The sequence below is a fragment of the Colobus angolensis genome, unplaced genomic scaffold (genome assembly GCF_000951035.1).
Source record: "Colobus angolensis palliatus isolate OR3802 unplaced genomic scaffold, Cang.pa_1.0 Scaffold3, whole genome shotgun sequence".
NCBI lineage: Eukaryota > Metazoa > Chordata > Mammalia > Primates > Cercopithecidae > Colobus > Colobus angolensis.
In genome coordinates, this window is record NW_012116265.1 from 2,343,528 (window position 1) to 2,358,363 (window position 14,836).

At 48.4% G+C, this 14,836-nt stretch overlaps 1 protein-coding gene across 1 annotated transcript in view; it reads right to left on the reverse strand.

Moving 5' to 3' along the window:
* LOC105517296 (chromosome unknown open reading frame, human C14orf159) overlaps window positions 1–14,836 on the reverse strand; it is a 99,895-nt gene that overhangs the window by 26,255 nt on the left and 58,804 nt on the right. The window contains exons 7-9 of the mRNA XM_011949796.1: window positions 13,234–13,356; window positions 7,853–8,062; window positions 1,464–1,724 (exon numbers count right to left, since the gene is read on the reverse strand). Coding sequence (XP_011805186.1) covers window positions 1,464–1,724; window positions 7,853–8,062; window positions 13,234–13,356 — 594 coding nt within the window. The remainder of the gene's footprint in view (window positions 1–1,463; window positions 1,725–7,852; window positions 8,063–13,233; window positions 13,357–14,836) is intronic.

Consider the following 14,836-nt stretch of genomic DNA (forward strand, 5'->3'; position numbering starts at 1 on the left):
GTGCCATGACGCACCCCCACTCCAAACCGCCCTCCTCTCCCACCTTCCATAATTCACCAGTCTCCCATTTCCACCCTTGTCTCTGCACCCCAGTGATCGCTTACAATTCACACAGAACATGGCTGTCCCCCACTCAGAGAAATCCCAGGCTCCTCATCTCATCCAGAACAAAAGCCCAGCTGCCCACAGGGTCCTGCGAGGCCCTGCCCCATCTGGTCCCTGTTACCTCTCTGTCCCTCATGCCAATTCCCTTTTCCTCATTCACTCCAGGCCAGTCAGCCAGCATGTCATCCTTTCTTAAACCCACTGGGCCCCTACTCCACCCAATGGCCTCTGCCCCAGCCATTGCCACAGCCCAGGATGCCCTTCCCTCAGCCAGCCCAAGCCTCATGCCCTCAACCTGAATTCTGGACTCAAAGGCCACCTCCTCCAGGGGGTCTTCCTCGCCATCCTGTTTAAAGTGACAGCTGTCCCCGGCTGCTGCCACCGCCCAGCCCCTTACTCTCCAGTCTCCTCATCCTGGTCCGTTCTCCCCATGGCATCATCACTCGAACACACTGTGCCTTCATCTTACATCTTGTTTCTTGCCTGTCACACTCTGCTGGAAGATACTCTCTGTGGGGGCAGGACTGTTGTCAGTTTTGCTCACGGGTGGATCTCAAGAACCTAACAGAGTGCCTGGCACATACTCGAGTTCAACACGCATTTGCTGCATGAAATGGATTCTGCATGTATAGACACAGGCTTTTGGAAACTTCTGACACAATGGCTGCTTTAGGGTATGCCTTACTGGGTTTAAAGCCCTTTTTAAATGCTAAAAGGAAAAAACATACCTCTGAAGAATGCATTTTGAGGGACACAGAGCGATCGGTAGTGGGAGGCAGGTGAGATTCACCAGGCTTCCAGCTCATGCCTGATAACACTTCCTGCAGGATGGAGGTGCGGTGAGTAGCGGTTGTTCACACTGAGCCTGAGGCTGATTCGGTTACATGGATAGTGGAATTACAGCCTCGAGTCTCCAACACCTGCAGCAATAATGCCCACTGGGTGCTCCAGGTGCAGCCCTGCCCATCACAACCAGGTGGGATGGCTGTCTGAGCCTTTCAGCCACTTCACACTCCACTATCCTCCCCAGCTCTGGTGGTCCAGGGCTGCCCCTGGTTGCTAATACTCGGCAGGTCATTCACCGCATCGCACAGGGAGAAGAGCAGGTGTGCAGGAAGGATCCCATGCTTTGGAGCCTGGTGGATCCAAGTTCAAATTCCAGCCTGCCATTTCCACCTGGGAAAATCCCCTGGACTTCTCAGAGCCTCAGTCTCTTCGTCTATAAAATCGGGCTATGCAGCTTACAACGGAGCTCTGAGCTGGAAGGAGAATGCTCTGTGCTGCAGATGCGGATTCACTCCAGCCTCCGTCCACAAAGCCCATCTGGGGAAACGGACCAAGCGCATCTCACTGCTCACCTTGCTCAACAGCGTCTTCGACAATCTTCTGGTGCAAGTTCCAGGCTCTCTGGTCAACGATTATGGCTACCTCCTTCTCCAAGGCCTGCAGGAAGGCGGCCAGAGCAACAGCTCCTGGTGGGCCATCTGTCTCTTCCGGAGGCTCATGATTGAAATGCGTCGGGAACCCAGTGGTGATGAGCACTGAGCGGGCATGGGACAGCGAGAGAGAGGCCTTCAGCAGCTCGTCTTTACAGAGCAGGTGTCCAATCCCCCGGTTCCCTGAAATGACAAAAATAAAATAGAATGTAAAACTAACTATCTTTACTTTTAAAATTGTTTTTATGTATTTATTTATGATAGGGTTTCGCTCTGTCATTTAGGCTGGAATGTAGTGGCACGATCACAGCTCACCACAACCTTGAACTCCTGGGCTCAAGTGATCCTCCCGCGTCAGCCTCCCGAGTAGCTGGGCACACGTCACCACATACCGCTAATTTTTTTTGGCACTTTTTTAAAAGATAGGGCCTTGCTATGTTGCCTAGTCTGGTCTCAAACTACCAGGCTCAAGCGACCTTCCCACCTTGGCCTCCCAAAGTGCTGGGATTACAGGCGTGAGCCACCACACCCAGCCAAAAGTGATTATTTTTAAAGTAGAAACTTTATAGTAAGAACAGTTTGGGTTTTTAGTTTGTTTGCTTTGTTTTCTTCGAGGGCTGCGGCAGAGACTGCAAATTGCTCACCACAGTGTATTCTACCCCCACCCCCTGACCCCAGCAGTGAAAGAGAGAGGGGTAAATGGCTGAGGAGTCTCCCTTCAGTCAGGTGTGGCTGCAAGATTGGGTTCTCTCTACTGGATCGTGATGGAAGTGACACATGCCACCTCTGGGCCTGGGATGCACCTCCACACGCACCTCCAAGCTCGTTCCCTTTTCCTGGCGGCTGGAGTATTGACAGCCAGAACCTCCTGGGGGTCACAGGATATAACGGCAGACCTGCAGGGTCCCTAAGTGACTGAGTGGGGCAGGTCCCCTTCCTGCTGACCCAGGACACTCACCCTGGAAGACCCGCCCTGGCCTGCTGTGTGAGAGAGGAACACACTTCTGTTGTATTTGAGCAAAGCATCCCGGGGCTTCTAGGTGACAGCAATCTAGCAAACTCTAACTAATACAGGGAAAATATAAGAGGGAAGGGAAACAGTACTGTCTTGGCTGGGGATTCCCTCAAAGAAGACCCCTAGCACAAGGACCTGGGCACAAGTACTTCCGTGGGAGGTGATGCCAGGAAATGCAAGTGAGAAGATGGGGAAAGCGGAAAAAAACAGTAAAGGATTGTGAGTGAGCAAGTTAACTTCAAAGGCAACCAGGGCTCAGCGCGGCTTGAGATTCTCTTAGAAACGGTGGGGTCTTTGGAGGACAGGGAGATTGGGCATTTACCCACCTGCCCGTTAGGGCGTTGAGTCCTCTGCACCTCCAGGCTGTGCCTGCTGTGATGAGGGAGACTCTGGAGGGGCAGAGGGCGTCCTCAGACGGAGCAGGGAGACCCGAGACCCTAAGGTAAGAGGCTGTCATGCTGGGAGCCACCCATAATTTTATGCAAGTGAACCCAGGTGAGCCAGAGGATACAAGTGGGGAAGCTGCGGTGTGTGCTACAGATGCCCACCAGTGGCCGCCAAGCCAGGCAGCCACTCTCATGAGGTCCTATTGTACCTCTGTCTACATTCAGGTCACCTCAGAGCAAAACAGTGCATGCGAAGGCAGAGTGTGTGACACAGAACTTCCACTCTGGCAGTGGCTGAAATCAGCAGTGGACTGAAGGGACGTGAGAGGACACTGGCTTACAGTTGAGGTGCCTGGAGAATATGAAAGACACGGGGTTGGCTGGGCGGGGTGGCTCACGCTTGTAATCTTAGCACTTTGGGAGGCCAAGGCAGGCTGATCACGAGGTCAGGAGTCCAAGAGCAGCCTGGCCAACATAGGGAAACCCCGTCTCTACTAAAAATACAAAAATTAGCCAGGCATGGTAGCAGGCGCCTGTAATCCCAGCTACTCAGGAGGCTGAGGCAGGAGAATCGCTTCAACTTGGGCGGTAGAGGTTGTAGTGAGCCGAGATCGTGCCACTGTACTCCAGCCTGGGCAACAGAGTGAGACTCTGTCTCAAAAAAAAAAAAAAAGAAGACATGGGGTTTGGATTTCTGTTATGGAGGAACAGTTCCAGACTTAGGACCAGGAAACTTGCATTCCAGTCCAGGTGCTGGCATATTGTAGCTGTGTGACCTTGGCCTCATCCCTTGACCTCTCTGAGCCTCAGTTTTCCCACATGGAGAATGGGAGGTAGTCCAGGTATAGGAGGGTCACGGGGACATGGCACCTCACATAGTGTGCTGGGAGAGTGGACACTGGAGCAGTGCTATCTGGAGGGTGATTTCTGTCTTAGATTTGTGCATTCCACTGGAGCCAGCAAGTCACTTCTCGTGCCCACTATTCCTAACAAAGTCATTATGGGCATGTTCACAGTCATAAGGATGTTCATCACAGCATTGTTTATGGTATTAAATAACAACATAGAAATAAAACAGCAGAACATTTGTAAACAAAATTTTAAGTCAGGCACGGTGACTCACATTCGTAATCCCAGCACTTTGGGAGGTTGAGGCAGATGGATCACCTGATCTATCACCTAATCCATGAGTCAGGAAATTGAGACCAGCCTGGCCAACATGATCTCTACTAAAAATAGAAAAATTAGCCGGGCATGGTGGTGCACACCTATAATCCCAGCTACTCAGGAGGCTGAGGCAGGAGAATCACTCAAACTTGGGAGGCAGAGGCTGCAGTGAGCTGAGATCACACCACTGCACTCCAGTCTGGGTGACAGAGCAAGACTGTCTCAAAAAACGGAGCGGGGCGAGGAGAAGAACAACAACATTTTTAAGTAAAAAAATTGGGATGTAACCTACTTCCTAGGTCGCGGTGAGCACCAGAGGGAGAAGAGGAGAGTGAGAACTTGGTCAACTGTAAATTGGTCAATACATTTACAATGATTTTATCATCAGTGCTAAAATCATTACTATAAGCCCGATATCCCTTCATATTCCCCAGGCACCTCAAATGCAAGCCAACACCCTCTCAAAAATGACTGAGTGGGCCTATTCTTATGCCCAGTGAGTAATGCTCAAGACGCTGTTATGAATCTTCTATCTGCTTATTTAATATACTGGGGATCAAAAGCATCTGTTGTTCTTGAGGATTAAAGACGGTCCTTAACAGATGACATCAACACATCCAGCAACTGTAAATCTGCCTCCCCCAGCGTCATCCTTCAAGCTTCGTCTTGCAGTCTGCACAGCATTGATGGATGGTGTTTGTGGCTGAACTCTTAGCTCGTTTTATTAAGCAGTGGGTGCACCACGTCTGCAATAAATTTACTTCCCAATTACTTTTATTTTTTAATCTGAGCTAATGATAGAGTTAATAATTCATCTTCCCTCATGACCCTGTGCTAAATGGAGAGCCATCAGCTTGGGTAAGAATGTTTGTGAAGGAGAAGGTACGGCAGAAATTTAAAAAAATATATCCATCCAGAGCACCAGGAGCAGTGGCTCCTGCCCGTAATCTCAACACTTTGGGAGACTGAGGAGGGAGGATTGTTTGAACCCAGGGGTTCAAGACCAGCCTGGGCAACATAGGGAGATCCCATCTCTACATCCATCCATCCATCCATTCTTCCTTTCTTTCTTCCTTCCCTCCCTCCTTCCCTCCTTCCATCCCTCCCTCTCTCTCTCTCACATCTTGCTCTATTGTCCAGGCTGGAGTGCAGTGGTGCAGTCATGGCTCACTGCAGCTTCAACCTCCTGAACTCAAGTAATCTGCACACCTCAGCCTCCCCAGTAGCTGGGACCACAGGTGTGTGACACCACCACACCTAGCTAATTTTTTTATTTTTTTGTAGATAGGATCTCTCTACGTTGCCCAGGCTGGCTTGAACTCCTGACCTCAAGTGATCCTCCCACCTCGGCCTCCCAAGAATTAGGCATTTCTAGGACTGGTCTGCACTGTCAGATTCGTGACAGTGCTGGCCAGCAGGGGAAGGTCTCAGCCTGTCTGTTTTGGGGCTCTGCCCAGCTGCCGTAGGCTTTAAACTGGCACTGGAATCAGTCCTGTCTGGGCCCTGGGAGTCTGGCCCAGAGAGCTGACCGCTGATGTGCAGGCTGGCCTCACCCCTCAGCTCTCCACGGAGGTCAGCCACCTGGATCTCCCCACTGGTCCACCTGACTCTGGGGAATGAGAGTCAGGTGGGCCGGTGGGGAGGCCACACATGCCTTCTCTCCAGTCATTCCAGGTCCCAGGTTTAGGAGCACGACCCATGAGAAGGTCCAGAAGACGGACTGGTGTGTGAACCAGGAGTCACTGGAGCACTCTTTCAACTGCCCAGGCAAGACTGTGACTTACTGTTTACATTCAGATTCTAATTTAGCTGACATTTATAAATCATGGGCTTGAAGTCAGCAGACACGGGTTCAAGTTCTGCCCTGACCACCTACTAGGTATGTGGACTCTGGTAAGTCTCTGCACCTTATCGGCCTCAGTTTCCTCACCTGTTAAATGAAGTTAATCACAGCTGCCTCCACATAGAGTCATTGGGAGACTTTAATAAGATGAAACGCTTAAATGCTTGCTGGCAGCCTGATGCCTGGCACAGTACAACTTGGTAGGTGACACCATTATCCTTTCTATGCATCACAACCCAGAGAGGTAGGCATAATTGTCATTACTCCTGTTACGCTGATGAGGAAACTGAGGTAGGGTCTACGCCAAAATTCTCTCACGAGTGTTTGCCAACAAAGGAATTTACCACGCACAATGGCAGGTGAAACTGCAGTCTCTGCTGCCACCTGGGATTAGAAATTCAGCCCTTAAATGAAGACATAGCTGGAAGTTAAAAGCCCCTCAACCAGCTTTCAGCAAACCTCTTTCTAACTGGAATCAGCAGGGCCAGGTGTGGTGGCTCATGCCTGTAATCCCAGCACTTTGGGAGGCTGAGGTGGGCAGACCACTTGAGCTCAGGAGTTTGAGACCAGCCTGGGTAACATGGCAAAACCCCATGTCTACTAAAACTACAACAACAAGTTAGCCGGGTATGGTGGTGTCGGCCTGTAGTCCCAGCTACTCAGGAGGCTGAGGTGGGAGGATTGCTTGAGCCTAGGAGGTGGAGGTTACAGTGAGCCAAGATTGCATCACTGCACTCCAGCCTGGGTAACAGAGTGAGACCTTGTCTCAAAAAATAAAATAAAATAAAATAAATAACTAATTGGAATCAGCAGGTCCCGTAGGGGATCTCAGCAGCCCTCTCCCATGTACAGGCCAGTGGTTCCAAAGCCGTGGAAGGGCTGTCCTTCCTCTGAGATGCGTTATACAATACACAGGTTGACTGTCAACTGTTGTGAGGCTGTGACTGTAGGGCCCTGCCCCACTGGGATCCCCAGAGAAGTAATCCTGCCCCTAACACTATCCCTGCTGCCTAGTATACAAATAATCTATTCCATGCCCAACCCCAGGGCAATGGCACAAAAGGGAGAGATCAGGGACATCATTAAATCCGTACAGGACAGGCTGGGTGGTCCATGCCTATAGTCCCAGCACTTTAGGAGACTGAGGCGGGAAAATCACTTGAGCCCAGGAGTCCAAGACCAACCTGGGCAACACAGTGAGACACCGCCCTCCCATCTCTAAATAATAATAATAAACTACATAAATAACTGTTTTAAAATGGTGGCAGTTGCTTACCTAGAAACCATTCTCTCTTTTTTTTCTTACCTACCTAACTCCATCTGCTTCTGGCTGGCAACATGCCCAGCAAATAAACTCAACGAACTTCCTCACATGTTTAGTGTTCAAGTTTAGAACAACAACAAGAAAAAGCCAAAAACGACTGGGCGTGGTGGCTTACACCTGTAATCCCAGCACTTTGGGAGGCTGAGATGGGTGGATCACCTGAGGTCAGGAGTTCGAGACCAGCCTGGCCAACATGGTGAAACCCTGTCTCTACTAAAAATACAAAAATTAGCTGGGCACATGCCTGTAATCCCAGCTACTCAGGAGACTGAGACAGGAGAATCACTTGAACCCGGGAGACAGAGGTTGCAGTGAGCCGAGATCACGCTATTGCACTCCAGCCTGGGCAACAGAGTGAGACCCTGTCTCAAAAAAAAAAAAAAATCACTCATAATAGCACTAACTAGAGACCATCAATGTCAGTATTTTGGTGTATTTAATTTTAGTCTTTTTGAGATTTATTTGCAGTATCAACATTTAAAAAATCATCCTGTGGATACATTTTGCATCCTGCCTTTTTCACTGAAAATTATGTCAGTGGTCGGTTTCTCCAGGTGCAAATGCGTTGTTTCTTACCTGGGTCTATGCCGATCATAGACTCTAGTTCTCTGATCTTCTGAGAAGCGGACACTGACACAATGCTGTAGTGCAGAGGATCTTGGGAAATGTGATGGACCTCTGGAATTCTCTCTGGGGTGAGACAACCAGCTGGAGCTGGAGCCTCTGTATCCTTCAGGTCAGTCATAACCGTGCAGCCTGGGATGCTGGCAAAAGCCAGTGGGGTCTCTAAAACACATAACAGGAGGATCTGAGCCCAGCCACTTCATCAAGTCCAGCCTACCCTCATCTAGCCCACTGCTGATAGGCAAGATGGCACCTGGTCATCAGCTCAGCCTAAGCACTCCCTATACCACCTGTTGGCACCAAGGTCAGAATGAGCTGGTTTATGGCTCCATCAAGTTCCATTTACACAGCTGCCTCTAATCTCTAGGAAAGTAAAGATGAGTTGACTATGGGTTGAAAAGAAGTGCGATACAGCCACAGCTGTAGCTAGAGCTCTAGGTAATTCCACCAATTTAACCCATGGAGATCTTTACTGGATTCTTAAAACTCATGACGCCATCTTGCTTTGCTTTCCAGCAAATGTTAGATTTGGAACTCCCTGTGAGCATCATTTCTATTATTCCTTATGGCAGTTACATTTTGCTTTCGTTTATGTTAATTTTATTCTCTAAAGACTCTTCCTTGTTAGATTTCAGGCAATGTGAAACACTGTAGCATAGTTATTAAGAAGTGGTTTTAGCATTGTGAATATACTTGAATTTGGGATGTGACTTTATTTTTTTTATTTTTTGAGACAGAGTCTTGCTGTGTCACCCAGGCTGGAGTGCAGTGGTATAATCTCGGCTCACTGCAAGCTCCACCTCCTGGGTTCAAGCGATTATCCCGCCTCAGCATCCTGAGTAGCTGGGATTACAGGCACCTGCCACCACGCCCGGCTAATTTTTGTATTTTTAGTAGAGACGAGGTTTCACCATGTTATCCAGGCTGGTCTCAAACTCCTGACCTCAGGTGATCTGCCCACCTTGGCCTCCCAAAATGCTGGGATTACAGGCATGAGCCACCACGACTGGCCTGACTTTATTCTTTAAATCTGTTTCTTTGACTGTAAAGCAATGATAATGCCTCATATGGCTATTGTCAGAAAGAAACTGGAAAATGTACGTAAAAGTGTTTAGCAGGCCAGGCGCGGTGGCTCACGGCTATAATCCCAACACTTTGGGAGGCCAAGGAGGGTGGATCACCTGAGGTCAGGAGTTCAAGACCAACCTGGGCAACATGATGAAACCCTGTCTCTACTAAAAATACAAAAATTAGCCCAGCGTGGTGGTGCACCTGTAATCCCAGCTACTTGGGAGGCTGAGGTGGGAGAATTGCTTGAACCTGGGAGGCAGAGGCTGCAGTGGGTCGAGATCGCATTACTGCACGCCAGTCTAGGCAACAGAGTAATACCTCATCTCAAAAAAAAAAAAAAAAGTGTTTAGCACAGTCATGTGGTTTAAAAAAGTAAAAAAAAATAAGTTTTTAAAAAGTGTTCAGCAAAGTGCTTGTTTCAGAGTAAGCCCTCAATAAATGATGGTTTGCATAATTGAACAAGCACCATATACATATATATCCATATATATGTATCCACTGTGTGTATATATATCTACCATATATATATATACACATCATATATATATATACACACACACACCACACACACACACATACTTTTTTTTTTTTTTTTGAGATAGAGCGTTGCTCTGTTACCCAGGTTGGAATGCAGTGGTGCGATCTCGGCTCACCGCAACCTCTGCCTCCCGGGTTCAAGCAATTCTCCTGTCTCAGCCTCCTGAGTAGCTGGGATCATAGGTGTGTGCCACTATGCCTGGCTAATTTTCGTATTTTTAGTAGAGACAGGGTTTTGCCATGTTGGATAGGCTGGTCTCGAACTCCTGACCTCAGGTGATCCTCCTGTCTTAGCCTCCCAGAGTGCTGGAATTACAGGTGTGAGCCACTGCACCCAGCCTCATACAGAAATTTTTTAAAGAGACAAGGCTCTTTCTCTGTTGCCCAGGCTGGAGTACAGTGGTGCAACAAAGCTCACTGCAGCCTCAAACTCCTGGGCTCAAGCAAGCCTCCCACCTCAGCCTACCATAGTGCTGGGATTACAGGCATGAGCCATGGAGCCTGGCCTGAATCACACAGTATCTTACTCATTCTTAGTTTCTTGTGCCTGGCTCATTAAGTGCTTAATACCATACTATTTACCTCTTCTGCCTTCCTCAGTGTCATTATCATCCTTGAATACTCATCTCCACTCAGCTGTATGCTCCTGGAGAAGAGCGACCATTGCTCATGCATCTCAGGATCCCACAGAGTGCCTTGCACATAATAGGTGTTCAACAAATGCACATGTGAATTGAATAAATACTGGATTTCACAGGAACAATAAAGTTTCTTTTCTTTTCTTTTTTTTTTTGAGACAGAGTCTCGCTCTATCACCCAGGCTGGAGTGCAGTGGCACGATCTCAGCTCACTGCAAACCTCTGCCTCCAGGGTTCCAGCAATTCTCTTGTGTCAGCCTCCCAAGTAGCTGGGATTATAGGTGTGTGCCACCACGTCTGGCTAATTTTTATATTTTTAGTAGAGACAGGGTTTCACCATGTTGGCCAAGCTGGTCTTGAACTCCTAACCTCAAGTGATCCAATCACCTCAGCCTCCTAAAGTGCTGGGATTATAGGCATAAGCCACCATGCCTGGCTTAAAGTTTCATATTTAACAGAGAGCCAGAGTCAGCCAGCACTTCAAAATAAAAATCTGACAGATATATAAACTTTAGATTTGATGTGTAAGGAGAAGTCATGAATCTGAAGAATGTAATCATCGCTTGTTTGTGTTTTGGATGGCACCTAAAACTGATCACTCCAAAGCCAGCTACACGTCAGAACAGTCAGCTCAGAGAATGACACAGTTTTGCCCCCATCAGTTGTGAGGTCTGCAGCAAATAATATATTGGTAATCGAAGTTTAAATATTGAAGTTCAAGGTAGGCATGGTGGCTCATGACTATAATCACGGCACTTTGGGAGGCTGAGGTGGGAGGATCGCTTGAGCCCAGGAGTTCAAGACCAGCCTGGGCAACATAGTGAGACCCCATCTCTGTGGTGCATTCCTGATGCCTATAGTCCCAGCTACTCCAGAGGCTAAGGTGGGAGGATCGCTTGAGTCTAGGAGGTCAAGGCTATAGTGCACTGTGATCGTGCCACTGCATTCAGCCTGGGTGACAGAGTAAGACCTTGTCTCAAAAAAAAAAGGAAGTTTGAGAATGATTCAAGGTTGTCCTTGTCTCATGTCATTTGTTCTCATCTATGATCAACTGTGCTATCGCTGTTAGAATTAAAGGGCTGGAACATGCTGGGGTGCCCATGGCAGTGAGATCTCCTCTGCAGGGCACCTGCCAAGGCTGATGGTGGGAAAGTGGTGAGGCCAGTGGGCTGGGGGACGTAAACCTGGGTGTATGTGTCTACACACTGCCCACACACACACTCAGAAAAGACCACGAGTGCCCAGAGGACTCCATCCTCTCCCAGGGAGCACTGTATTCCCGAGGCCTGGGTGCATGCCTGGCACACAGCACGTTCTCAACACATGTACTTAAATAAACGAACGAATGGAATCCTGTGGATCTTGGTAGCCATGCCTCTTCACCACATTAGGGATGATCTTTCCCTCGCGTGAGGCCATTCTGATAGCTGAACTCTCATGAATGCTTTCAAAATAAATTAAAGTAACACTAGATTCTATGCTTACAGTGCAAGTGTGGCTGGCCTGGCCAGAATTTTCCAGTGTCCATGACCATGGTCTGCAATGGCTGTTATTTTTCATGCTTCTGTCCCCTTCCTATCGTACTGTGAGCTAAGGAGGGCGCCCTCGTGTGTCTCTTCATTGTAATATCACCTAGGCCTTGGAAAAAATGTACTGCTGCAGGCCTTGTTTATAATCACTTTGCAAATACCATGGGAAATTACTTGTTTAGTTACATTTCTTGGCTTCACCTTTGTTTTCAAGGCCCCATCAATCTCCAAAATGTCTCAAAAAGCCAAGCTAAAGGTAAGTTTTCCTGCTAGAATGGGCTGGGATGCTTTGGCAGATAAAAATATATGTTTAATTAAAACGGTTGAAGTAGTGGCTCCTGCCTGTTATCCCTATGACTCAGGAGGCTGGGGCAGGAGAATCATTCGAGCCCAGGACTTTGAGACCAGCCTGGGCATTGTAGCAAGACCCCATCTCTACAAAAAAATTCTAAAAATTGGTTTGGTATGATGGCGTATGCCTGTAGTCTCAGCTACCTGGGAGGCTGAGATGGGAGGATCACTTGACTGCAGAGGTTTGAGGCTACAGTGAGCTATGATGATGCCACTGAACTCAAGCCTGGGCAATACACTGAGGCCCTGTGAAAGAAAGAAAAGAAAGGAAAAGAAAAGAAGAGAGAGAGAGAGAAAGAAGAAAGAAAGAGGAAGGAAGGAAGGAAGGAAGGAAGGAAATACATTTAATCAAAACATATTTAAGGCTGGATGCGGTGGTTCATGCCTGTAATCCAAGCACTTTGGGAGGCCAAGGTGGGAGGATCACTTGAGGCCAGAAGTTTGAGACCAGCGTGGCCAACATGGCAAAACCTCGTCTCTACTAAAAATACAAAAATTAGCCAGGTGTGGTGGCGTGCACCTGTAATTCCAGCTACTTGGGAGGCTGAGGCATGCCTCCCTCGCTTAATTAAGCCCAGGAGACAGCGGTTGCAGGGAGCCAAGATCGTGCCACTGCACTGCAGCCTGGGCGACAGAGTGAGACTGTGTCTCAACAAAAGCAAAGAACCAACAACGACAAAAAAATTGAGTTGTAAGACAAAGTGCTCCAGCCCTGGGATTAAAAGAAGGAAACCAGGCCAGGCATGATGACTCACACCTGTAATCCCAGCACTGTGGGAGGCCAAGGTGGGCGGATCACGAGGTCAGGAGATCGAGATCATCCTGGCCAACATGGTGAAACCCTGTCTCTTATAAAAATACAAAAATTAACTGGGCGTGGTGGCACGTGCCTGTAATCCCAGCTACTCAGGAGGCTGAGACTGAAGAATCGCTTGAACCAGGGAGTTGGAGGTTGCAGTGAGCCGAGATTGCACCACAGTACTCTAGCCTGGCAACAGAGTGAGACTCTGCCTTAATAAATAAATAAATTAATAAATAAAAGAAGGAAACTGGAGAGAGAATCACTGTAGCTGTAGGCCTCTGTTTTGTGTTTTGTTTTATGGCTTTATTCTTAAATCATTGTACTGAGAGAATGTGCTTTCAAAAACTAGACCCCACTGGGCTCCATCCTAGGGCAGAGCGAGTGCCCCAGTATCCCCCAACATACCACAGCTGCTGAGAGCTCCGAGACTGGTCAGTGGAGAAGGCCAGAACACCGGAACCTCCCCGGGGGAACACGCCACGGCATCCCCGTACGCAGGTTTGGAAAGCTCTTTGATTCCCAACAGTTCTGCAGATGGAAAAGGAAAATGTAATTCCCTCGGCGGGAAGCATCCAATTAGAACTGGTTGAGTAGTTCATGGTTCTTTCTCTAAAACAGAAACTCAAATTGCAGGATTACTGTAAATGGTATTTGAGGAAGAGGTGAAGGAGAATAGGGATTGAGGCTTTGACAACTCAGGGTTCTCCATAATTTACAGTCCACGTGGAGTGCTGGTTTCAGAACACAGAATCTCAAACTTCACGGCGTGATTTCTGGAAGGATCCTTGGGTGTGTTGAGCCTAGTACTCTCATTGTGCATGCAGACTGCTACCAAAGCCAGCCTTGGGGGGTTGACCTTGGTCCAGGCTGGGTCACATCTCATGCACCTAACCTCAGCTGCTAGACTACCAGCAGCAACCTAATCCCAAAGACAGCAAAGATGGATGTGCTGGGCCCAATCCATCCCCACTAATGATAAAACTCCTCAGCTGACACCATCCTGGTGGGTGGCTCTGCAATCACCCTCACGTGATGAAGCCAGCAAGTGCTGACTGTGTTTTCACAAAAGGGTAGGTGCTGTCTAATGTTGTTGGTTACGCAGCTGAGCAAGTTCAGGTATACCAAACTTGGACCGTCCAAGGCCCAGTCTCAAACTCTCATCAGGCCCTCTAAGAGGCCTGCACAGCTTCTTGATATTGGTTCTTCATGTTGGATCTGTTCACTCACTGTCAGTTTGGGTTAATATGCCAGGGATCAATGGATTTCAGCTCAAATTAACATTTGGAACAAAGCCATCTCCTACCCAAATATACCAATGAATAGCAGCCCAGATTAGACATTGCTTCGAGCTCAAATCTCTGGACAAAGAGCCCTGCTGCCACCCTTGGCTTCCCCCAACCCCAGATTCACTGGAAGTTCATAAGAGCTTTACGTTTATCAAAGATCTCCCCAGTGGGTGAGCGTGTAGAGAAAAAAAACTGTATCTAAATGGTGTGTTTCCTCTGCTCTCACACCAATAACAGTCACCAACACAGAAGACTCCTGTGATCAAATTTGTGGGGGTTTCTCCCCACCATCAAGCAGGAGGCACCAGCTGGGTTCCCTCCAATTCCATTCCACCTGGAGATAGCATCAGAACCCACGGGTTGAGGGCTCAGTCCCCAAGGCCACCCCCCCAACAGACACCAGTTGCAAGTCTGGGCCTCCAGAACTTCTGACCAACTGGCCTCCAGTTTGATTAACCCTCTTTGGGTTTGATGAAACCCAAACTCTTTGAGTTTGATTAATTTGCTGGAGCAGGTCACAGACCTTGAGGAAACATTTACTTATGTTTACCAGTTTGTTATAAAGGATATTGCAGGCAGGGTGCAGTGGCCCATACCTGTAATCCCAGCACTTTGGGAGACCAAGACGGGCAGACCACTTGAGGCCAGGAGTTCAAGACAAGCCTGGCCAACATGGCGAAACCCCATCTCTACTAAAAGTATAAAAATTAGCCAGGCGTGGT